Source organism: Poromitra crassiceps (assembly GCF_964638095.1).
Source record: "Poromitra crassiceps genome assembly, chromosome: 10".
In the NCBI taxonomy this organism is placed as follows: Eukaryota; Metazoa; Chordata; class Actinopteri; order Beryciformes; family Melamphaidae; genus Poromitra; species Poromitra crassiceps.
In genome coordinates, this window is record NC_139631.1 from 16,269,749 (window position 1) to 16,294,366 (window position 24,618).

At 43.5% G+C, this 24,618-nt stretch overlaps 4 protein-coding genes across 4 annotated transcripts in view; 1 reads left to right on the forward strand and 3 right to left on the reverse strand.

The window, feature by feature from the left end:
* Window positions 1-15: 15 nt before the first annotated feature.
* On the reverse strand, window positions 16-8,643 carry LOC310784013 (intracellular hyaluronan-binding protein 4.S). Its single transcript, XM_083644968.1, has 8 exons — window positions 8,405-8,643; window positions 5,271-5,415; window positions 4,543-4,686; window positions 3,161-3,232; window positions 2,554-2,625; window positions 1,752-1,923; window positions 1,331-1,519; window positions 16-187 (listed from the first exon to the last, which is right to left on the reverse strand). The coding sequence occupies exons 1-8, from the start codon at window positions 8,634-8,636 to the stop codon at window positions 122-124; spliced, it is 1,092 nt and encodes a 363-aa protein (XP_083501094.1). The 5' UTR covers window positions 8,637-8,643; the 3' UTR covers window positions 16-121.
* Window positions 8,644-11,244: 2,601 nt separating this feature from the next.
* On the reverse strand, window positions 11,245-12,579 carry LOC310784275 (proton-coupled zinc antiporter SLC30A1-like; the record flags this gene model as incomplete). The annotated part of the gene is made up of 1 exon (XM_083645292.1): window positions 11,245-12,579. The coding sequence occupies one exon, from the start codon at window positions 12,577-12,579 to the stop codon at window positions 11,245-11,247; it is 1,335 nt and encodes a 444-aa protein (XP_083501418.1).
* A 3,753-nt stretch (window positions 12,580-16,332) lies between these two features.
* Window positions 16,333-22,242, forward strand: znf367 (zinc finger protein 367). Its single transcript, XM_083644973.1, has 5 exons — window positions 16,333-16,871; window positions 17,719-17,869; window positions 18,239-18,358; window positions 19,155-19,293; window positions 19,758-22,242. The coding sequence occupies exons 1-5, from the start codon at window positions 16,584-16,586 to the stop codon at window positions 20,059-20,061; spliced, it is 1,002 nt and encodes a 333-aa protein (XP_083501099.1). The 5' UTR covers window positions 16,333-16,583; the 3' UTR covers window positions 20,062-22,242.
* Window positions 22,243-22,304: 62 nt separating this feature from the next.
* Window positions 22,305-24,618, reverse strand: part of slc35d2 (solute carrier family 35 member D2) — an 8,582-nt gene continuing 6,268 nt past the window's right edge. Inside the window, exons 8-12 of the mRNA XM_083644972.1 lie at window positions 24,545-24,618; window positions 24,261-24,328; window positions 24,075-24,153; window positions 23,875-23,957; window positions 22,305-22,634 (exon numbers count right to left, since the gene is read on the reverse strand). The exon at window positions 24,545-24,618 is cut by the window's right edge and continues 19 nt beyond it. Of these exons, the coding sequence (XP_083501098.1) occupies window positions 22,499-22,634; window positions 23,875-23,957; window positions 24,075-24,153; window positions 24,261-24,328; window positions 24,545-24,618 (440 nt within the window). The 3' untranslated portion in view covers window positions 22,305-22,498. The remainder of the gene's footprint in view (window positions 22,635-23,874; window positions 23,958-24,074; window positions 24,154-24,260; window positions 24,329-24,544) is intronic.

Here is a 24,618-nt window from a genome sequence, read left to right on the forward strand (position 1 = left end):
AACTCAAACCTCCAGAACGGCAGAACAAACAGTGATTAGATATCTAGCAAGTGTAAGTGCAACCCCCATTTTCACCAACAGGCCAATGTGAAGAAGTGCATTCAAATAGCCGAGGACACAATTATCTTCCCGCTGTTAACGCTGGGAAATCCTCTGGGTCGTCCGGGTTAGGAGCCAGAGCGTCGGCCTGCAGGAACCAACACAAAGGAGAAGACATTCCTTAACCCAAATGCAAACTAGAATAAAAGGAAAAAGACATACAGGTCCTATTTAAAGGAAAATGCATACAGGTCCTATTTTTTTCTTAAAGTCGAGCTGAACTCATAAATAACTTTTCTTTTAGTTCAAATACCTGTGTATGCAGTACACCTATTTAATAATATATGCAAACAATATCACAAAAGTCTAATTTCTTTAGTTTTCACACTTTCACATCAAAAGTTAATTTTTCAAGATTTCATTGATAACAGTAATGTACAGTTTGCTGACGTCACCCAGTACTATCATATTTCTACCCCATTTCAACCAATCATATCACGACATGCAGCTGTCAATGAAATCTTCATTTCAGGATAATTTTCTCTTCCAAATGAAGTAGAAAATGGCACCTAGTGCCTGTCATCTGGCAGAATTCCTATCCCATAAACTAACTACTAACTTGGCCAATTGTTAGAAACATGAACACAAAACAAAAACTATAATCTCTAAGAATGCAGAGAAATGTAACTGGCTCGTTAAAACGCGCATTCCAGGGATATCGTATTTACAGAAATAGCGTAAAAGGCACGCGCTTGAGAGCGTGGTTGTCAGGGGTCTGCCCGCCCGCCATTCATCGGATTGTCCGCTCCCTCCGCACGAAGCAGCTGGCTGCCTGGTACTCCGCGGATCCCACTCGCGTAGCACGACAACACGCTGAATCCCACTCGATTTGGGGGTGGAACACGCCATGATTGACCAATGCCAAAGCCAGTTGACAGAATTGTCAAATCAAATCAATCGACATGATACTATGACCCGCCTCTCAATTTGTCATCTCAGACAAATTATGTTTTCAGTCTGAAACGGACTGCGACGCACGTGACGATACGGGTTCAGTTCAACTTTAATGTCACCTGTATGTGGTGAGAGATGCAATTGCTTTGTATCAAAAATACACATCGCCCTCAGAATTCAAATGTTTTTACAAAATGAATTCAAGCTCAGAGTGGACCTCTTGCAATATATGATGTGAGCAGCAACACTCAATATATACAGTGACTCATGAAGTCACTTGTCTTCATGAATATATATTTAAGATTGTGTTTGTGTCAGCTAAGAGTTGAGAACATACCGTCTCCAATTTGGTTTGGGCCCTCTCTGGCCGAGGAGTGGTTCCACCTCGTCCTCCCCTGCCTCTCCCACCGCGGCTGGGGCGTCCCAGACTCCCGAAGTTGATGTCCAGACGGGAAGTGATGTCATTCACAGACCTGCGCAGGAAGTGGCCATCATCCTCCATTTCCTCCACGCTCCCCTTGGGGTTCTGGAGATGAAGATTGGGAAGAAATGCTGAATTCAGACAATGATGGTCCAAACAGAAATTTCAAGCTCTTAATGCAGAATCAAGTGCGTTGCAAAGGTCTCAGGTCTCCAGAGAGGGACTCGGCAATGACACGTGCAATGCGACCACCAATCACAAAGGGAGGGAACTTTCAACCAATCACCAGGGGTATTTTATGTTGAATATAGATGACCTAAGCACTTCCCATTCTCACCTCCACATGCTTGGACTGGTGGATGACCCTGGCTTTGGAGGGGACCTTGTCGTCTGCCTTGCGGAGGTTCAACTCCGCCTTGGGACGACTCATCTCCTGCAGGGCTTTCCACTCATCCAGTGTCATCTCCATGGCAACCTCCACCAACATCTCTCCATCCTTTTCTGGCACTCTATCACAAGTGGGAGATGAGCCACTTCATGCTGACTATTTTTGTGTCTTAAATATTAACGCCATTTTGTAACATTTCTAAATGAAAACAAGAGATTCTGTTGTCATGGTAAAAAGGGGAGAGTGGCAAATAAATCTTGATAACGTTTACATTTAATACATGCCCCTGGCTAATTAAGGTCATAAGTATATGCAAATTAATGGTAATGCTGTATATCAATTTTGCAACATAAAAACTAGTCAGCACTTCAAAATTCTTTGTATAACTACTATTTAGGAAACAAAATGTCTTAAGATTATTCAGAACTTATATTCAAAACACACAAACAGGAACCCTTAAGAAGTGCAGATTCTCTATAGTCCCACAGTACATTTGTGGTGATGGTGATATTGTACTTCTGATGAGTTGTGTGAGAATGTACTTCCTTTTGTATTATTTACAGGTCGCTCAATCACAAACAGCTATGATTTGTAGAAAATTATTTTCTTATATTTCTTTGAACACAAGTGCTAGACGAATTAAGTCTCATCCTTGACGAACATGAATTCACCACTCGATGAGCATGGGACCGTGGCATTGGCTGACCGAACAACCAAGTGTGGTTGTGTACAGTACATGCATCTTACTCACTGTTCCTCGCCCTCTGCTGGTGATTGTGGCTCTTCAGGTTTGACGGGAGCTTCTGTCACCTCCATCAATTCACTTTACAAGAAATCAGACATGGACAAATAGAAAGACAATCAGGCTTCCCACACATTTTCATGGATAAAATTCCAAAACTTTTCCATGACTTTTCAATTATCTATAATAGAATTTCCATGTAATGTGAGGCAGTGACTCTGAATCAATGCCAGAAATTATTACTACACTGAACAAATAGGACACACCTCTTTATATTGAATTTTAGTGCTTTGGAGTCACTGTATCACTTTACATGAAGCTATTGAAATGAAACATGAATTTCCATTAAAAATATTCACATAAAATACAAGCACTAAAATCGACAGAACCACTTCTACAGCAAATACATTTGCCGTCATGTTACATTACATGGAAGCTTATCCACAGAAGATGACTAACAAATAATTGCATTACACACAAAACAATTCCATTACTTTTCCTAAACTTTCGAGGATTTTACTTCTATGGCTTTTCCAGGTTTTCCATAACCGTGGGAACCCTGGACAATCTATGGTGCCCAGTTTATAAACAGACATGTCAATGTTGATCGACTCACCCCATAGTGTCTTGAACAGACCCCCAGTTCCAGGGTCCTCTGCCCCCTCTCTTCTCCTCAGGGGAGATGCCTCTGCAAAAGGCAGTAGAAAAGTAGACAGACATCAGGGTAGGAAATTAACCTTTGTAAACTAGGGCTATTTTTGCCCCTGTGAAATATATTTCAGGGGCATTTTTGGATCATTTCCAGGGCAATTTTATCAAATGTTGGGAAATACCTTAGTTGCACCTATGTGGCATGACAATGACTCTTATCCAAGCATATTTCATTTCTAAAAGTTCATAAACAATCACAGTTAAAGATCCGGATTTCCTATCACAACAACACTGTTGATTGTCTGGCATGTTATTAATGTACTTGGCAAAAACATTAGTGAACTAGCTGGCCAGCTAGCTTGTGCTGCCTGTCACTGAGGTAAATAACGCTAGTAGGAGGGGCGGGGGTTGTATGAATGCCTAGCTGGCCATTTTCAAGTCACGCTTTGTAAATACAGAATAATGTTAAAATACAGAAAGTATTACACTTTATTTTATTAAGGCATTTAAATGCCCCCGTTACCCCAGTTCCAAGGGCAATTCTAGATTTTTTAGGGGCATTTTGACCCAATCCCCCACTAATTTCCTACCCTGGTAGACATGGTTCAGTATTTTCCATTGTGAGAAAAACTGGCATGTGCACAAGCTTGTAAAGCCCCCCTCCACTCCAGTGTATTTTGTCATTTTTAATATATTTCATGTGTAGCCGTGTTTTTCTCTGCTCTGCTAATTAGCCAAAGTTTTCTCCACTGTATTTTGTTGACGAATAACATTATTTTGAGCTCAAAGTCCTAAAAATAAGCTGTTGCTAAAAACGGGTGATGATGTCAGACATTATGTTGTCCAACGAGTGACGCATCATAGACAAATACAATGTTCACAGTAAATACCCTCTGCCGGTAGCTAGCTGTTATGTTTGCTAAGTGCTCACCAGGCTCAAAATGCTGCGATAGTAACTTTTAACCAGTTCGAGTTACGCTCTTTCCATAAAGGCCATCAGCTTTGATATCTGTTGGCCGGTTTGTTGAATAGTCAATATTTTGGCTTCTAAAATAATGTTTTTCACGGAGATATGACTGGAAACAGTATGGTCGCTACTTCTGTTTTACAAAGAGTATGCTGCAGACAAGATGAGAAGCTGTTCTGCTTCTTTTACAACAGCACATGCAGTCATTATGTTTCAGTGGAACAATCTCCGGTTCTTATCCATCTAAGCTCTTTGGCACAAATGGTGACGTGCGTTGTTACAGTGCGAGCACATGTACGTTTTCATAGAACATCAACAGGGAGGAAAAAGTGACTGGAGGGGGCTTTAAGCTAGACTGCTTGATTAACAAGAGGCATTACGTTCCGCTGTGCCGCTCATATTCTCTCTTGCCCCGCAGGTTGAAGGTGTCTGAATTCTTCAAGTATCCTCCTCCACCTCTTCCTCCTCTCCCGGCTCTGAAGCCCCCTCTGCCTCTGGGGTCAGTTCCTGCATTGGAGGAAGGCCTGCGGACCGATAAGGTGACAGTTCATATTCCTGCGAAAATTCCTGCAGATTGCTCTAAACACAGGCTGATTAGAAACAGTCATTTGCAAACCAACTGGACGAGAATGAGGTGATTTGAGTGGAAATACGGCATGGAATTTCTCATGACCCCAAACATACACATCACCATGTTAACTATAGATGTGTGGGTAAAGAGGGGACACTTTTAAACTCCTATGTCTTAGTTTAGTTTGAGGATCAATCTGCTGATCACTACTTCAATAAGAAGGGAAGCAACCAGGCAATGAGTCAGCTTATACGAGAGTTTGTTTCATGATTCTGTACAAAAAACTGAAGTGCCGTATTATAGTTAAATAATCTGTAATCAAATCAACCCAATTAATTTAGAAATTATTCCGTGTCACATTACACTGGTTCAGAATGTTTGTTCCAATGCATCTCTCAAAATTAACACAATCTATCTGAAGCCAATTTGGAAACTAATTTCCCCACTGGTAGTGATGTAAATAAAGAGCAAGTGCAGACTTTGGAAAACCATGTGAGAGTTGTTGTTGTAAGAGTTGTTGGCAGGAAGCACACATACTTAGAGATGGGATACTCGTGTGGTTGCTCATCTTGGTTGGCCCTGCGCTCTGCGAAGGCGACCCTCTTCATGCCCCTCTGGACGTCTGCAGGGCCTCCTCTGCTCTCAGGCGCCGCCGGTCCAACAGGTGGCTGCTGCTTACGGCCTGCAGACCACACAGGCAGTCAAGTATTTAGACCATAGACATCAATAATAATATGGACGTAGCTATCCCATTCAATTTCTTCTCCCTGGCGGAGTTCAAACGTTGAACCATCTTGATTTTTCGTCAGCAGAGTGGGAGGGAATCAGGGGCCCCGTTCCAATACCCATACTTGTACTTCTTTCTTGTAGTATGTACTGCCGCTGCCCTCACAAAGTATGGATTGTAGTGTGCAGCATGCATGCAAAATGCATACTATTGGGACACACTACATCTGTCGTCACGTGAGCTTCCTGAACTCCGACCTCTTGCTCACTTCCGCCGACGTCCGCAGCGCCACATTTGAGTTTTTTTTTTTTTTTTTTTAAATTAAATAAACAAAGTCTGGCAGTAACAAACAGTACATTATACAAAAGATTCAGACTAAACATTTACAAAATTGGAACAGACAATCAAATAAACAAAATTAAATAAATAATGCAAAAACATTAAGTCAGAGATCTAAACAGGAATCAAGATATGCATGTTTTGGTACACACCATGCTTGTTTGGTTTTAACATATTTCAAGGCTTTCTTAAAGTTAATTATCTCATTCATGAACATGCAGCTCAGTCAGTGCGACGTAACTCCAGTAGGTGGCGGTAATGCACAAAAAGTTGTTTGCCAACCGCCATAAAACATTAGAAGAAGAAGAAGACGACATAACTTCCTGCTGCGCAAAGGATTGTGGGGAAGTTTGGCTGAAGCAGCATGCATCGATGCATACTCCGAAATAGGAGCTGATGTAGTACAACATCCTGGTACTCTTGGCATACTGCATCTGACATACTATGTATTGGGACATACTAAATCTTTTTTTGCCTACTAAATAGTATGGAAGTATGGGTATTGGAACGGGGCCAGGGAATGGGTTTGAGTCCTTACGCACCTCACGTGAGATGGGAGTTTCCCAGAGCCGCAGCTCTGCCTGCTATTGGTCCATGATCGGGAAGCTGCGCAATCAATCACTGGATAGGCGATCTGTCAATCACCCCCTTTTCTATCATCTATTTGACTCCAAACGGGCGAGTTATATAAAAAATTCCCCCCTACAGTTACGAAAAGGTGAAATTAGCTATATAGGCCAAAACCGTGTTTTGCCCCTCACTGGAAAGAGGTTTAATCCTGTTACAAAGTCGGGCATTTTAACATGGGGGGAATGCCTACTGCCCCCAAGAGTAACTACAGCTTTTCAATTCACTTCAGCATCATCAGAGGGAAGGGGGTGGGCGGCTTGCCCACTGATTTAGACAGGCCATTTATGTTGATTTTCAAACTTTTTCTGCAAACAAAAGCTGAAAACATTTCACTGGGGTGATCAAACACAATGACCCTGATTTAAACCACCCATCTACAAGCCTACATTGTTTTCAGCATCCAACATTGCAAGAGGCTTTAGATACCAATTTGGTTTTATACATTGGGAACCAGGCCATTTTTGCATTTCTGCTACTCACTTTTGGGTCTCAAACCAGTCTTTTATGCATCACAAGACTCCTCCAAGTCTTTCATTACTTAGTTAGCACTGTTAGGAAAGGGATGGATGGATGTGAGAATGTGAGCTACGCGCGCTCGATGTCTACGCGCAGCCTCGCCCGTAGCTCGTCCTCGCCTGTCCCAGCAGCTGTTCTGCCCTTGGGGTCAGTAGCTCCCCTGGCCCATGAAGTTTGCTTTGTCTCAGCAGGAGTCAGTCCTTTTCTCAGGAGTTCAAGTTGATGATTCTTCTAATAAATAGGTCACAATGACATCAATTTCATTGCGACATCATCAGCGACATCATTAGTGATGTCATAGCCTTGAAACACAGGCTGTTGCTTTGAGTGATATCACTGATGATGTCATCAGTTATGTCATAATAAGACTGTACAATGTCTGACATCAGTGGGACAAAGGCTGAAACAGACAGTTTGCCAACTCATCACTGATGATGACTCATCTCACATCACTGATGACATCGTCACTGACGACATCGTCACTGATGACATCACATAGAAGATCCGGCTCCATCATCAGTGATGTCACCGACCAGTCTTGTCACAATGCCTCCAGTGTGTGTGTCGTTATGACATCACTTTTGACATCATCACCGATTAGCTAATTAGCATAATTAAATCCAGCTCTGTCAGGTCACCCCACTGGTGCCCTTTACACCCCCTGAAAGTTTCAGCCCTATCGCACTTGAAATGGCGTAGCTGTGACCGGACACAGAATTGAAACATACAAACATAAATATTGCCCACATACTCAATTTTATAGTTTGCATTTCAAAGACATGAGAAATGATGGTAAGGCTCCATAAATGTTTGGTGTGAAAAGGTGACAATTTGGCTATTGTGTATTGTGAATATTGTGTAGCATTGGAAAACTTGATGCTCTCTTGAGCTTTCTGATGTGTAAACCATAGTTTAGAATTTGATTCAAAGAGGGCATCACTACATATCAGCTTTTAATGAACCATCTCGAAAGGTCTGCATAATTAGTTCCCATGTATCAATCATTTCCAGGTATGCTTTTGCTCTGTTAAGTTGGGAAAAAGGTTACTTGTGTTCCTCCCCTAACGTTACATACTAGCCTACTGGAAACCATTCACAGGCTTCTGCCTGCAGCAGCACATTATGCACAGAGGGAGCTCTGCAGCATCAGCAGCTGACTGCTGTCTCTCGGCTGGACCGCCGGTGTTATGCCGAATTCAGCACCCCCGCCAGGAATTTCATCTCCACCTCGCGGGGGCAACACCAGTCCATCTAGAAACAGTGGGCCCTGCCAGAATTGTTCGGATGTGTGGGTGGGTGTTCAGTTCAACTAGCCAACGCTAGTATAATGTAAAGCCCGGTGCTTGCCAGCGAACTCACTAGCGCTAGGTCAGACAAACGAGTAGGTTATCAGAGAGATCTGGCATCCAGTTTCCTTTTGTCACCCACAGACTTTAGAAAAGTAGGCTAGTGACGTTACCTGCTTGCGGGTCTTGAGTACCACGGTCTTGACCCTCAGACGCGACTGGGAGGCGTCTGTCTTTCTGGGATTCTTTCTGTCCAGGTTTTTTCGGCTTGGCTTTCTTTTGGTCCTCTTTCTTCTTCTTCTTGTCTTTCTCTATTTGCGCATCATTTATCAGGTCGAACGGGTCGGCTTCGTCATCCAGAAGCTTTCCGAACCGGTTCGCCACAACGCAGCCAAAGGCGTCCATGGTTTCCCCCTCACACTCCGGACATCAACGCTTATAATCTCCTACAAACGCAAAAGAGACCACCGTTTTCCTGTCCAACTAGAACAGAAATGAGCCGCGGATGGGATTCAGCTGCCACACAGTGAACATCTAACAAGCGCGCGAGGCGAGAGCGCGAGACTTTTAAACGTTTGCACGTGTGGGAACTTGAGACCACACCCCTCTGTGCTCGTCAAAATTCGCTAATCAATATTCATTAGATGTAGGCTAGTCTGGGCACCTTTCACCCCGCTTTTTGTCATGGGGCGTAAACCACGGAACCAGAATGAACACCGGAATGCAGTGCGCCAAAAAACGTCTTTGTTGCCGTTAGCTTGACGTCTCTTGCCTCGATTAATTGTCTGATGCAAAGCTTCTGTATTGGCTTAAAAGATGTGAGATTGTGAATCCGCAATGTTTCCAAAAGAACTTCTTCAAAAACTTCGCTCGGTACCGGTACGTCCATCTTTTGTTTTGTTGTTGTTTGCCGTTCTGATACTTGTGTCAAATTGTCAAGTTAACGTAAAAGTTGACGAGCTAGAAACGCTGCCCTTCCTGTCTAGGGCGGGCGGAACCAGGTAGGGTGACCATCTATGAGGGTGACAAAATCAATTGTGAACGGAAGCCAGGCTCTTTCTCGCCGAGAAGAGCCTGGTGACGCGAGGTAGATGTAGGCTGGAGACTGGAGTCCTCTGTTTTGTGGTTTTGTCATGGTTTTGTCATTAACTGGCGCTAGATTAAATGGAATACAAAAAAAATGAATTGCAAAAACAAAACAAAGAAATTAAAACGTTATTTATGGGGGGGGGGGGGGGGGGGGGCATGATTGATTGATTGATTGATTGATGCTGGGTGGGTCCCTGACAGTACATTTTAGGAGGATCAATCCAAGAGTGAACCAATAATAATAATATAATAATAATAATCGTCATCTTCATCATCGTCATCATCATCATCATACAAGGTAGCCTACTAAAATATTTAGTAGGCTATCACTTTTACTGTGAGGTCACTAAACACATTGTCGAGTTTCTAAAGGAATATTATGAGGGATAATAGTGTTTTTTCAGGTAAATTCACTTATCGGTAAACTTCATCTCTTCTGCATCACCAGATTCCAAAAATCAAGTTTGTATGTGGAATCACAATCCACTGGCAGTAATATCCATATCTTAGTCATCATTTCTCAAATGTTGAGCCCTTCATTGCCTGCTTTATGTCTCCATCTGTTTTCTTTCTGTCTGACCAGAAGCCAAAGAATGCAAGTGCTTTAATAAATTGATTACTGAGACTGAGATGTTCGCCCAGTAGCATTTTGTTTTTAAGCATGCTAGTGCAAACTTGCACCTCTGCTCTGTGAATAATGTGGCGAGCCAACAATGCACACATTTGAACACCCTGCAGCAGTAGTCTATCTGCTTTTGCACTGAACTGTATCTTTGTACATCTGTAAACTGCAACCATAGACTTCTGTAAAGCCAGTAGGAGCTCTTTTTTCTTATCTTGATGTTGCACTTTTGACCTGCATAGCCTATCTAAGTGTAGATAAATCAATGCTCTATCCCGAGTCCAATAACGGCCAGGCTACTCCATGTCTTGTTTCGGTATCGATTTATTTATCACAATACAGCTTGTGTATGCAAACTATATGTTAAATACTGAAACTGGATGGTAAGAGGAGAAGATCAAGAATGTAGGGAAACAGTGGATGGATGGATCCAGAAGAAGGCGGTGGTGCATCATTAAGGATGCCAACTGCCATAAAACACCAAAAAGAATAATACTGAAACTAATGTTGATTGTATTTGGGACTGCATGGGAATGTCTGATTCTAACTAATCTACAATACGAATGAATATCTTGCTAATATAATAGTGCGGCGGGGGAGGGGTGCGGCAGCAACCGACACAAACAATCCATCAACTGAGCATGTACAGTGAATGCCACCGAATGAAGATGTCATACCCACTGAAGTCGTCGAATGGTGGCCAGACTGAATTGTGTGGTGTGGCCAATGGTGACTGATGATGTCATAGCAGACATACGCACTGATGACGTTATACCCACTGATGATGTAATTTCAATTTGCCTTGCCGGGCTTCTTGACTGCAAGGCGGAGGGCAATTCAGCCCTGGAGGCCATCAGCAAGATCCCGGAGCAGGCCGCAGCTAGCCTGGGTAAACCCAGCCCCCAGTGACCTGCTCTCAGGCTTACCCTGCTCACGAGTCACAAGGCTAGTGACTGGGAACTCTGAGAGCAGGTCACGTGGGGGCTGGGTTTACCCAGGCTAGGCCGCAGCCACCCTGCTGCTCCCTCGGCCGGAGGCAGAGGTCATCATCACTAGAGAGGTGGAGTCTCTGTGAGATGGTGGGAGGGACAGAGGAGGGGCTGGGGAAACGACTACACCAGGCCAAATTGTCAGACTGTCATTCGCAGGACACTCTTTGTTTTTTGACTGCTAGGCGGGGAAACTGGCGCTGACAAGGAAATCATCTTTCTTAGCCTTTGATCCTCTTTCAGTCCTATACAAAAGCCTCTGTTTGACCTCTGTGTCGGTTTCTCTCTCAATCGATTCTCTCTCCGTCTGTTTTTAAATCTCCCCCTCCTCGGTGCCAGGCTTGTCCCCGGAGCCGCAGCACAGCTTGGGGGCGCACTGAGTCCGACAGGAGAGCTCGCACAGGGAGTTCCGCGACTCGGTGTTCAAGGTGCTGAACTCGGGCTGGATGGTGGTGGCGTGGATGCCCTCATCGTGGAAGAAGTCCTTGATGCGCTTGGCCACCTCCATGTAAGATGTGGGGTCGTGGCACTTAATGTGCGCCGTGGCGATGATGCGGCTGCCGGCCAGCTGCCAGATGTGCAGCTCATGGATGGCCAGCACGCCGTCCAGGCTCCGTAGACGCTCGCCAAGCAGGTGCATGTTGATCTGCTTGGGCACCGTCTGCAGCAGGATGAGGGCCGACTCCTTGAGCAGGGGGTAGGTGGTGTACAGGAGGATGCCCACCATGATGATGCAGAGGGTGGGGTCCAGGTAGAGCACCCAGCAGGGCCCGGACGTCTTATTCGGAAGCTCCAACGCCTCCACTAGAGTGTCGTTGCTGTGGTGGTGGTCCGTGATGTGGCTGTTGATGCACGGGTTGACGCAGTCCTCGCCGGGCAGGCAGGGCTGCCACACAAAGGTGAAGATGAGGGCATTGACCACCACGATGACGGAGCCCAGGGCGTCGCCCAGCACGTGCAGGAAGACCCCGTGCATGTTGAGCTGCGAGGCCGAGCCTTGGTCATGCTCCAGCAGCTCCTCGTGACGGGTGCTGCTGTTCATCTGCACCTCTGTGCTGTCTTTATGGCCGACTTCCTTTCTACTTTTCTCTGTATTCACACCATTCAGGGTGTTTTGATTCCCCACCAAGTTGTTGGTCTCCCCTCCTGATGTCCTTTCACACTTGCCAATTTTACCCCTCTTATTCTTATTCCAATGCGAGTGCCCACCGCCGTGGGAGTGGCCCTGCCCACCACCTGCATGTCCACGGAACAAGCAGAGTCCGAGAAGGTTGACCAGGAGCCCCGCAGCACCGACCACGATCACGGCCTTGGGTCTCTTGATCTCATGCGGCTCGGTGAAGCGCTCGATAGCCTCCAGAATGATGGTGAAGCAGAGTGCCGTGAGAAAGACGGCGTTCACCAGCGCTCCCATCACGTCTGCCCGGATCCAGCCAAACGTGTTCTTGTTTGTTGCCTGAGTTTTTGCGGCAAATCGCACTGCGCCCAAAGCCACTAGAAGTGCAATGACATCCGATAGCATATGGAAAGAGTCCGACAGCATTGCTAGGGATGAAGTGATCCTACTGAACACGACTTCCACAATTAAAAATCCAAAAGTCAATGAAAGCATGCATAGCAGCCGGACACGGTTAGGCTCACAAGCCATTTTCCCTTCAAAATTCCTTGTCGACTCAAGTTTTGCGTTTGCTTAGCTGGCGAAGTGAGCTAGATAGTGTTTTGCTCTGTCTGTTTCTCCACGCTTTCTAGGGCATCAGCTAGGTAGCTGTCCGTGTACACCTTCACAATTCCAAGCTAACGGTCGAAGCTACTTGGCTAAAATTACCTGAGACGATACGAGACAATGCTAACAGTATCTTCATACACTAATGTTACTATTATCTACCGTAAAAATAATCACTCGGTTGGTCTATGGGTTAGTCACAAGCGAAATTCATCCGAGATATGAAATAGACTGACAGCTAGTCCCCTAGAAGTAGATCATAGTCGGCACCAGCATATTCCAGAAACGTTGGCTAGCGAGCTCTGGTTTGCAGAAGGCTGAAACTTTGACTTGTGTCACCGATGCCACAGTTGACCGAGGGGCCTCCAGTGATGTCACTCGATCAATTGTGATGTCATCGGTGATGGGGCCATCAGTGATATCAGTCATGTCATCAAGTGATGATGTCATCTCACTTGAGCAATTGTGATGTCATTGGTGATGATGTCATCAGTGATGTCATCAGTGATGTTACTCAAGCCAATTATACGATGCCATCTGTGATGTTATCAGTGAGTAATGTCATATTAGTGATGATGTCATCAGTGATGTCAATCATGCAATTGTCATGTCATCGGTGATCATGTCATCATCAATGAGTGATGTCATCAGTCCTGTGCCCAAGCTAACAACACTCTGTTCGCAAACTGCACACCTAGTAACTTGCTATATCCATATGTAACTAGTCTGGGCACCTTCCACCCCGCTTTTTGTCATGGGGCGTAAACCACGGAACCAGAATGAACACCGGAAGGCAGTGCGCCAAAAAACATCTGTGTTGCTGTTAGCTTGATGTCTCTTCCCTCGATTAATTGTCTGATGCAAAGCTTCTGTAATGGCTTAAAAGATGTGAGATTGTGAATCCGCAATGTTTCTAAAAGAACTTTGGTACGTCCATCTTTTGTTTTGTTGTTTGCCGTTCTGATACTTGGGTCAAATTGTCAAGTTAACGTGAAAGTTGACGAGCTAGAAACGCTGCCATCCGGTCTAGGGCGGGCTCTAGGCCGGAACCAGTAGGGTGACAAAATCAATTGTGGGCGGGAGCCAGGCTCTTTCTCGCCGAGAAGAGCCTGGTGACGCGAGGTTAATATGTAACCGAATGAATGTGAATCCTTGTGAGTCCTGAGTGGTAGCGACCAAAAGTTGGTTAAACTCACTCCCCCAGTATAAAGGCCCGTTAATCAGCTCCAACAAGGGAGCTAGTTCTCTTGGTGTGGTGGTTAGCATGTGCGCTTTGGAAGCAGGAGGTTGGTGGTTTGAATCCACCCCTGGGCAAGCCCCTTACATGGGTTTGCAGCACAACACAATGCTGTTACACATAGCTTTTTTTCCCTATTTGATTGAATATTTATTAGTTTAGGCAGGGACAATACAAAAAGTCAAACAGTTCTCAAACTCTTTCAAGGCATCGGTTACAGCAATGAACTAAAACTAAGCTTTATAACTACAAAGTGAAGGGACAAACAAAAACACCATGGCATAATCCACTTGTTTGAAGAGAGCAATTCTAAAAAAGAGTCAAAGAGTTAAGATTCAAAATGAATCAACAGTATCATCGTCATACTCTTACCAGGAGCTGCCTGCCAATCAAGCACATTTTTCTGTGAACATAGTAAAATACAAGACACAAAAGGCAAATGGATTTTTAATTATGCTCGATTTCTTCTCAGTTGTTATCATGTGTATAGATTGAGTCCATTGGGTGACCCTTGGGCCACTGTGTGGGGCAGCTTTTCATGTGGATGCACACCAACCCGGTCTTTTTTGTTTTCTGTAGCCTACATCACTGATGACATCACAATTGCCCAAGGACATCACTGATGACATCACAATTCACTGATTTATGACATCACTTTTTTTTTTACACATAGCTAATTGCAGTGAAGCCACACCATGTTAGACTCTTGTTTATTTTTATTTGTTTCCCACTTGCTTTGGCAATGTAAACGTACGTTTCCCAGCAAAGCTCCTTTGAATTGAGAGAGAGAGAGAGAGAGAGAGAGAGAGAGCCTGCGCAGCGCGTGGTCAAGAGAAGTCGTTTTGGGGTTAGTCAAGCAGTGGCGCTGAAGAAAATTTGATGTTTTTTGGACTTTTAGCCATATTTAAAGGAATATTTAATTTTAAATTAACATTAGGATTATACTGTTATATGTCATTCAGTATCTTCTCCTTTTCTCACTCACTTTCATGTAACCACCTACTCTCCCTTTAGTCGTTTTACACTACAACAGACAGCAACACAGGCATAAACACTGAACTTATTATTATTATTATGGAAAACCAGATTATGATGAAAATCAAACACTTTTGAAGAGAGAGCGTATGAAATAAGATTAGAGCTGGGAAGCACAAACTGTTTTTTAATGCATTTTGTTGCTGTTATAAACACAAGACAGCCAAATCCAACAACTTCGAAAATCCCATCTCTTGCCACCAGGGGGTGCTGCAGCACCCACCTTCCAGCTCCCTTGTAGTCAGGCATTCATTCATTCATTCATTCATTCATTCAGGAAGTCAGGAATGGGTACCAGTGATGATGTCATCAGTGATTATGTTATCAGTGCCAAACTTGGGCTGTTGAAACGGTGATGTCATCAATGATGTCATCAGTAATTATGTTATCAGTCCCAAACTTGGGCTGTTGAAACGGTGATGTCATCCATGATGTCATCAGTGACAAACTTGAGCTATGGCCTGGGCCGAAGTTGCCCTATTGTTTTTTGCCTGCGGCCCACCCCTGGGACTGACTATGCCCCCCATGCCAGACGGCGTGTCCACCACTGTGTCTCTCTGTGTGTGTGTGTGTGTGTGTGTGTGTGTGAGAGAGAGAGAGAGAGAGAGAGAGAGAGAGAGAGAGAGCGTTGATGCTCATTGATGCTATTAATTGCATGTTATTTCTGTAGTATATATTTTGTTATTTTGTGAGACAAACGTTTCTTGATGAGTAGCCTACGTACTATGTATGCACATTTGCTTGGCAATATCGTACCAATGAAGCTTGCTGAATTGAAAGAGAGAGAGAGAGAGAGACGGAGAGAGTTCTAAATGGTCAAAATTACATTAATAATATCAAAAACAAACCGTCAAACAGCACATAGGCATACATAGGCCTTCTTTGTCTTACACAGTAGACCTTTGTTTCTGTACCCTTTCCACCAGCAAAGCGATTACGTAACTTTGGCGCCTTTGAACCACCGTTTCCTTTCCCTTTAAATTGACCAAAATGTAACAACATAAACAGACCTCTCAGCGCGGGAAAGGAGGACATCTGCTCGACTGATATGTAAAATTAACCGCTCTTCACTCTCATTGGCTATATCGTCACAGAACGTGCCTTTCCTTTGTACCCATTGGCCAATTTCTGTGTCAGTGTAGGAAGGCGCGCGTGAAGTGTTTAAAACTCATTGGATAAAACGCCTCTATACAGTCATCTTCCAGAGAACGCCCACACTGCCATTCGCTACTGCCATTCGCTACTGGCTGGCTCGCCGAGCCCCTGTGGCTTCTGTAATTGGTTATTTCCGACACGTGGGGCAGGATCCACTCATCTGACTGGCCCGCTTCTGCTCAGGCGCGATTTGCAACGCGGGACAACTTTTCTGTGGGCGCACACAGTTCAGGCAACCCACTGTGACAGCAGGGCTATCCAGCTATCATTCATATGACTGTATGTATCTTTTGTGGGGATACTTCGTATACTTAATTCCTAGTAAAGAACGGACCCGTGATTTTACCCCTCGTTGGAAATGAAGGATATATTTACTCCAGATTGAAGAGAGCGCCGCATTTTGGACGATTTCTCATCTACAAAGTGGTTCAAAACAGGTTTCCAGGTTTTTGCTTTTAACTGACACCGGGATTTTTACAGGAGTCGCTGTTACATACCAGTGATGGCTGAAAATAAGCAACCGCATGTTATTTTCTGCAACGACTCGCCTAAAAGAGTTCTAGTGTCTGTCATCAAGACCACCCCGATAAAACCGACGAAGACGGAGGGCCTGATGCCGACAAGTCCCGGCTTCAGTGACTTCATGGTCTACCCGTGGAAGTGGGGGGAGAATGCCCACAATGTGAGCCTGAGCCCCGGGTCTGTGAACGGGGCTTCGTCCCCTACCGGCACCCAGACAGCCAGTGAAGCTGAAATGGCTTCCTCAGATTCCTCACCTGACCAGATGAAGGTAAAGTCACATAATGGAAACTGTTGCACGTTTATAAAGTCCAGCTGCATAGATTGAGCAGCATTGTAAATTACGTATAATAACTAACTAGCGTTATAATAGTAGCGTTATGGGATAAGTCTCCAGTGTTAGAGAGTGCATGCATGTTGTTATTATTATGTTATTATTATTATTATTATTATTATTATTAGATTATTAGATCTAAAACTAGAAACTTATGAGTCCAAACTGAATATTTAATGCAGCCTGGCGGTGATAACTATTATCTTAACATGTGGCCACTTAAAATGGATGATTTATGTATCACATGATCTTAACATGCCCGAGATGAAGTGTCATTTAAAAAAACGCCCGCGCATTTAGGGTGTGACATGGTGGATTTAAACCCCAGTCACTTCCTGCTTCTGGAGCAGCTGCTCATACATGACGTGTAGTCGCGCGCCAAAAAAGTAACCGGATGTGAATGAACTATAATGAACAAATGTGTGTCACGTCCTGCTGTGAGGTGTGAGCTCAGTGAAGCTACAGTCCTAGGCCTGTTACATTGTATTACATTGCATAAACGATATTCAGGAAATTGCTTGCAAATGTAAAAAAAAAAGTACACATGCATAAGGATAATTTATTAATGAAACAGGGGATATCTGTTTATGATGTGCTGATTTAATTATGCACAGTCATATTTTGTAAACCGATTTTGTCGAGTTGATGGCCCTTAGCATTATATAATTTCCTTATAAAAGTATGAAAACAGTCCTGGGTTTACTAATGCTGCTGTGTTACCAAAGGGAAACCATTGCTCATTTAACGTTAGCTGATTTGGAACTCCTTGTTTGTGTTGTGTCAGGATGGTAACCGCCGCGGCCGCCCGCGTGCCGACACCGTACGGGAGCTTATCAACGAGGGGGAGACTTCATCCAGTCGCATCCGCTGCAACATCTGCAACCGGGTGTTTCCCAGAGAGAAGTCCCTCCAGGCTCATAAGAGAACACACACAGGTGAGAGAAGGCCAGGTACAGTGTGTCAACACAGAGTGATTATTATCAACAGTGTTTTGTTGCTGTGTGTGTGACGTATACTTTGCCTCGAGAAAGGGGCAGGGGAATACTATATTTTTGCATAATACTCTTTACTGCACTACTGGCACCTGTGACGGGCCTGGAAAACACCTGCAACACCAGTGTTACAGCAGCATGCTGGAAAGGAAGGGACTCTCTTCTCTGCCTTGTGAAAGCAGAAACGGATTGATTTAACAGGCTGCGTTATGTATACATGAATGTATGTGTATGAGGGTAAACAGCACGGTGTAATAACAGTTATTGAATCACAATACAGTGCACTGACAAATATCTCATTCCCCCCGCCAGGAGAGCGGCCCTATCTGTGTGACTACCCAGACTGTGGGAAAGCGTTTGTCCAGAGCGGCCAGCTGAAGACGCACCAGCGGCTGCACACTGGGGAAAAGCCCTTTGTCTGCTCAGAGAAAGGTGAGTCTATACTGGTCAGTCTGGTCCATCCGCATTCACCAGGGATGAGACTTCAGCTTTACAGCCATTTAACAACAGACGACAGGTGCTATTGCTGCTATTAGGCATATATTAAGTGGAAGCTGAGCGCCTTATTGATTCTAGAACTTTGTAGTAAACTGTAGTACTGTAACACATCATTGATAAAAATAAAAATAAAACACAAATGTCAGTTTCTTTATATGGCACCTTTCAAAACAGAAGTTGCACAGTGCTTCACAAGATGTAAAATATTATATAACAAGAGTAAACATGAAACAAACAGGACCGAAACAGGCAAATAGCGACCACACAACTCAAGAAACTAAGTGGTAACTAAGTCAAATGTTATTCTTCCTCCAAGCGATACAGTCAAGTTGCATTTAGTCGAGTTGCATTAATTAGGTATTTTCCAATTGCTTCAAATATGGAACTGTTGCTTGACTGGAAGCTGTTGAAAGTACCCAATAACTGTTCATTTGAATAATGTGCTAGCTGAAAATCACAGCTAACTTGGAGGAAGAATAACATTTGCTTACTATTACCATTATTGCATTGTCGATTAAAAATGAAATATTTGGCATTTTAAATTTTCATATTTTTCTAATTACCATGGTTTATCACTGTCCTTTCATTAAAGCAGTAAGCGACACATGCTATGCTTTGCAGATAAAAACAAATCAAGCCAAACACTGACTCTCACTATTCTAAAACCACCAAGTTTATAACTTATATCTGACAATTCAGCTTGTGTTGATTTGTGACTTTTTTTCTGCAGGATGTGGCAACCGGTTCACGCACGCCAACCGACACTGCCCCAAGCACCCGTACTCACGGCTGAGGAGGGAGGAACCAAAGGACGGTCTGGAGACGGCCCAGTCAGCCGACAACAAGGCTGTGGCAGAGTGGCTGGCTAGGTAAGTCAACACACATTGCTCTACATATTACATATATATATATACATATTACCGTTTAGGTGCATTGCTCAGATATGAGTCTGTGACCTGTTTTGGGTCAGAAGACATTGTTTCAGAAAGCAGGCATAGTGGCATCATAAAGCAGAATGCATTGCTGCTTGCATTGTAGGCTATTATACCGCGTTCATGACAACTCTGACCGCAGGAAAAAATGGGTTCCGACCTGTAAAAAGTGAAATGAACGGTCGTCCAGGTCAGAATTACAAATCGGAAATTTGGGTATCATTCAGCGCTCCGCTTTGTCAGAGTTGATATCATAGCCACATCAATATGGCGACTTGTATCGTTAATGGTAATCACAGAATTATTATAAAGACGTTTGTTGACGTTATTAACACAAAATTATACAATACATATATGTATATATATACAATCATACAATATGCTCTTCTCTGTCCTTGCAGGTACTGGCAAACCCGTGAGCAGCGCGCCCCGACCTCCACCAAGGGCAAGCCACAAGGCAAGGGCGGAGTGGAGGACCAGGAGCAGCAGGATCCCATGGAGTTCTTCCAATCAGACGAAGAGAAGGAGCAGCAGGATCCCATGGAGTTCCTCCAATCAGACGAAGAGAACGAGGAAGAGGAGGAGCCTGCAGAGGAAGAGAAGAGCAGCCAGGGGGGCGCCGCCAAGCGTCGCCTCCAAGAGCAACGAGAGCGTCTCCACGGCGCCCTAGCACTCATCGAGCTGGCCAACAATCTGTCTGCCTGAACTCCCACGCACTTCCTGGTCCTGGACCATCCCCCCCCCCTCCTCCCCAAATATCTCCAAACCCATTCCGCCCTCCTGCAACCTGTGCTGTAGGTAGAAGTTGCTCATAAACGCAGATCAAAGACTAGTCTAGTTTGTTCTCTGAAGTTGTGAAGCTAGACTTTGGCTTTAACCGGCCTGAGGTCAGTGTTAATGAACAGCGTCATCCTTTCCCCCGTCTCAGCACCAGGAGGGCACAAGCTAAAGCACCTTATACAGCTTCCATTTGATCCTCTTATAGGCTGCTATGATTGTAGATTTGATTATGAAGAATGTCTTTCTTTCGTCTGACTTCTAAAGGCAGAGAAAGAGTACCTTTTTTTTTTTTTTACTGTTTTTAATTTGTTTTGTTTGCACTTTGGTGGTAACGAGTTTTTGTAAGTATGTGAGTGTAAGAGAGTGTGTATATGACTGATGTATTATTATGGAGTAAGCTCAGATGAACAGATTGATACAGGGTGTGGTGAAACGTAGGATGTGTCAGGTAGCCTTTCCTTGTCTTGTACGTTTGTTTCACCTCCGGCATCCACCACACAGTTTGGCTGCTGCTGATGGCGGTGGTAGACGTGGATTGAGGATGTATCCAGTAGTTAGTACTCTCCAAGTGTTGATGGTAGGCAGATGAGCGGAGGCAAAGAAAGTAAGAGGAGCTGTTTCAGACTGTTTGTGAATGAGAGGTGGTCATTGCAAGCCTAATCCAGAGGTCTGGCTAGACGAGCTTTCGCAAAGAATCCAATCTTGGACAGCTTCTCCACTTGTCACACCTACATGTACACACACACACATAGCTGTATCCAGATGACATCACCAGACATGGGGGGAAATCCCCAAGCCCTCTATCCACCCTTTTGGCCTTAAGATATGCTGTAGATTTTAAAGAGTTGGAAGGATGCTCGTAATATAATGCAACGTTTTTAGTACTTTTTAGTGCCATACATTTCCAACATCTAACAGCATTTTTTCTTAATAGAGCTAAGAGGATTTTGTAAAAGGCTAGAAGTTTATTTCAAACCAAGCACGGGAGCTTTTATACAATGTGTGATGTCAGTCATCTTTTATATTAAAAGGCGGCAGACCAGTTGTGATAGGGTGGTGTAGGGTTTATCTATCTACGTCATCTCATTTCAAATTTTCTTTCATGTGGTATTTATTTGACCATGTTTTTTATTTTGGCTGACATTTATTCAACTGTTTGGGAGTACGGAGACGGCTTGATCTCTAAAGGGAAACATTCTGATTTCAGCAAAACACCGGGCAGGTTTATGAACCTCTCTCCTGCGCGGGTACAGCGCGAAACCAAGATAGTCTGGCAAGCGAGACTAATGAACGAGACTAATGAACGAGACTAATGAACCTCAAAGAAAAATTCCTCTCAGAATTAGTCACATTTAGTTTCAACGTCCTTTTGAGCTAACATCAATGCATTGGCTACTTGTGTCCCTCTACTGTTTTGGAAATTTACCTCAATGTTGCTACCTAAACCTAAAAGTGATATTTCGCTTAGCACTTGCATCCCAATACTCGCATCCGTGGATTAAGCTTGCAATGCAATGAATATTAAAATAATCAGGCATGGCTAGGGAAATGGCACTTGTCTTTCATGAACCGATTGTGTAGTGCTTTTTTCATTTATTTTATTTTTTATTTTTGCAACACTACATCTTTCATCACTGAATGACACCCCTCGTAATTGGCCAGTTGTTTGAGGGAATCGTCATGGTCTCCGGTCAGAAACTTGTGCATCATGGAGCAATCTGACACTAGCTATGATGTTTGAATCTGTGTGATTAACAAAGTGTATTTGTGGAGTTAAGCGAAACTGGAAAGCAATTGACTTGTTGATAATCAAAACACCAAATGATTTATTGTACCCAAGTATAGTATATTTTGAAGCATTTCTAACCTTTAGTCTATTTGGTTTGAGAAGATTATGGCATTTAATATATATACACCATGTGTTTGTTAGAATATAGGATGTGCACAACAATCTACCAACACTTTAAATTAAGTTGACTTTTAGATTATGAGTTTCAGTTTTCCCCTCTGTTAACATCCTTCAACATTTTTCATGTTTGTGACCATTATAGTGTTCCTGCTTGCTTGGTAGAAATTTTACAAATTTTAAAGGCAAGATTTCTCTGACAGACTGTCCAACACTGTAACAGTTGGTCTTCAATAAACATTCACTGATCATGACGCACATCTGACTTTCACTTCCTGTCAAGTTTATTGAATTATATGATTGGTGGTGGAATATACTATTTAGCAATGGTGACCTACCAAGGAAAATCAGTTGAATTGTTTAAATAAATATAAAAATAAAATGGGAAAATCAGTCATTTGCTCCAATATGGAGCAGAAGAGTGCCACCAACAGGCGTAAGCTGGACAGTGTCCGTTCAGTTTGCTGAGCACTTTCCTGTAGAGTCTTCTGTGATGTGAATCTTCAGCTGCTCTGGTGTTACCTCTTTATAACTTTCAGATGACGTTTTGGTGTTAAATGTCAGGTATGCATACACTAATCCACCTGACATACTGCAAGCCAAGAAAGAGAAAAGTAATGAATTCTTACAGCATGAAAGATTATAAATGAAACAGAATGACAGGCTAACAAATAGAGCTCTATTTTTAGAAGCCAAGATAGATGTTTAAGTTAGACAAAACACAGTTTTACATTTACATTTTAGGCATTTAGCTGTTATATGTTATCCAGAGTGATGTACAATGAGTGACACATGCTTCAATTCCAAGATAACCAACAAAGCAAACAAAATAGGAGTGCAAAGGTCAGCGTCATGGCGCTTGGTGGCCCCGTTACACTTGACTGATCGAGTGCAATGCAAAGAAATAAAAACCAGGAGCGGTAGATAAGTCTCAGTTGTTTGATCATACCTGAAGAACAAACCTAAAACCTAGTGGAGTTGAGGGCTTTGCATTTGTGAAAACATCTGTGAGCTGGATTATTGCAACACATTGGCTAACCTGAAACATTCATATGCATGCCCTCCTCCAGAGCTGGCAGAGCCTGATCAAAATGCAAATAATTCACTAGGACATGTATTTCTGTCTTGGAACTGAACCTCACAGGTGCTTTTCTTCTTGTATAACAAGATATTCCAGGAATCTAGGTGCAGGAAGATGGTGGCCTTCTGGATTTGGTTGTTTGGTCCTCCTGGTCCATCACACAGTGTGGGACACACCTAGCACTTCTGACCATTTTCAGTCTTGAAGTAGCGGATGTTGACTTTTGGACTTTTGCACCAAGTAATGAGTGATGGCATCAAACAATGGCGGTCACCGTCTTTGTGCAGCTGATATTTTGATCTTTCGCTTATGTTAATTTCAGTATAACATGAGGCCATATTGACAGTTGCAGGTTGTATGCTCTGTGCAATGTGTGCCTGTGTGGACAGGAAGCTATTGTTCCTTTGCCTGGAATTTTGTTGTGTTAATGGTTAACGGTTATTATTGTGCAGACCTACTTTTTGCTGTCAATAGAACAGTGATGAGAGAGACATGAGACTGTCTCTCATTAGACACAAAACCTGAGGCATGTTGTCTCTTAATGTTATTATCCAGGCCAGTGACACACTCTGGCTCATTAAATGCTGATGTGTGGTCATAGGGGCCTGATCAGGCCTGTCCTATACTATAATACTGTAATAACATAGTATAGGACTACTAATACTGTTAAATGACTAGTAGTCAAATACAATTTATTCGGTTTTTACAAAATCAAGTTTGTCACAAATGACCTGGAAACATTAATTCTTACCAAATGGTGAGGCCCACGAAGTTTGTCCAGGAGAACAGGTAGTCTCCGCCCACAAAGATGCCGATATACGCCACTGCAACATTCTGGGGAAATGGTATTTTTGATGCAACTTGGTGAGTGGACCTTGTTGCCAGGCGAAAGAACGATAAGAAATGTGATAAGACATTCTCTCAGAAGCAGTATTATCAGTGCGCTCTTACCTTTATTGCCCCCACTACTGTGGTAGTGAGTGCCGAGTTGTAGTGGCTACACAGAACTATGGAGTACATCAGCACAAACCTGAAACAAGATTACTGCTTTTAGAATAACATTTGTTTTTGGAGTAGTTGTTGAAAACGTAATACACTAACAGCCTGCATTGAATTACAGTGACATACAGTACATACCCCATGACGCAGGACATGAGGAAACAAAAAATAAAAGTGGCTTTCGCCCAGTCTTCAAAAGTGATCGCCTGTGGATCAAAACAAAGTGGTCAAGCAGAAAAATAAATATGTACACACACATGCCCATACCCATACCCATACACATACACATACCCACCATACACATACACATACCCACCATACACATACACATACACATACACATACACATACACATACTGTACACATACCCACCATACACATACACATACAGAAGGCACTGGGTTATAGTTGTGTAGGCCTACCTGGTGTAAGTCTCCAGTGAATGCACTTGCCAAGAGAGTAGGGATGACAATGATTAGCGCATTGTAATATAAGA

Bases quoted from the DNA above. Each gene is read 5' to 3' on its own strand.
- LOC310784013 (XM_083644968.1), bottom strand. From the start codon at position 8,636: ATGGACGCCTTTGGCTGCGTTGTGGCGAACCGGTTCGGAAAGCTTCTG. The intron at 3,233-4,542 runs GTAATGCCTCTT...TGCCTTTTGCAG, and splicing joins TATGAGCGGCACAGCGGAAC to AGGCATCTCCCCTGAGGAGA. The intron at 188-1,330 runs GTATGTTCTCAA...TGGTTCCTGCAG, and splicing joins CCCAAACCAAATTGGAGACG to GCCGACGCTCTGGCTCCTAA.
- znf367 (XM_083644973.1), top strand. From the start codon at position 16,584: ATGGCTGAAAATAAGCAACCGCATGTTATTTTCTGCAACGACTCGCCT. The intron at 16,872-17,718 runs GTAAAGTCACAT...GTGTTGTGTCAG, and splicing joins CCTCACCTGACCAGATGAAG to GATGGTAACCGCCGCGGCCG. The intron at 17,870-18,238 runs GTGAGAGAAGGC...TCCCCCCGCCAG, and splicing joins TCATAAGAGAACACACACAG to GAGAGCGGCCCTATCTGTGT.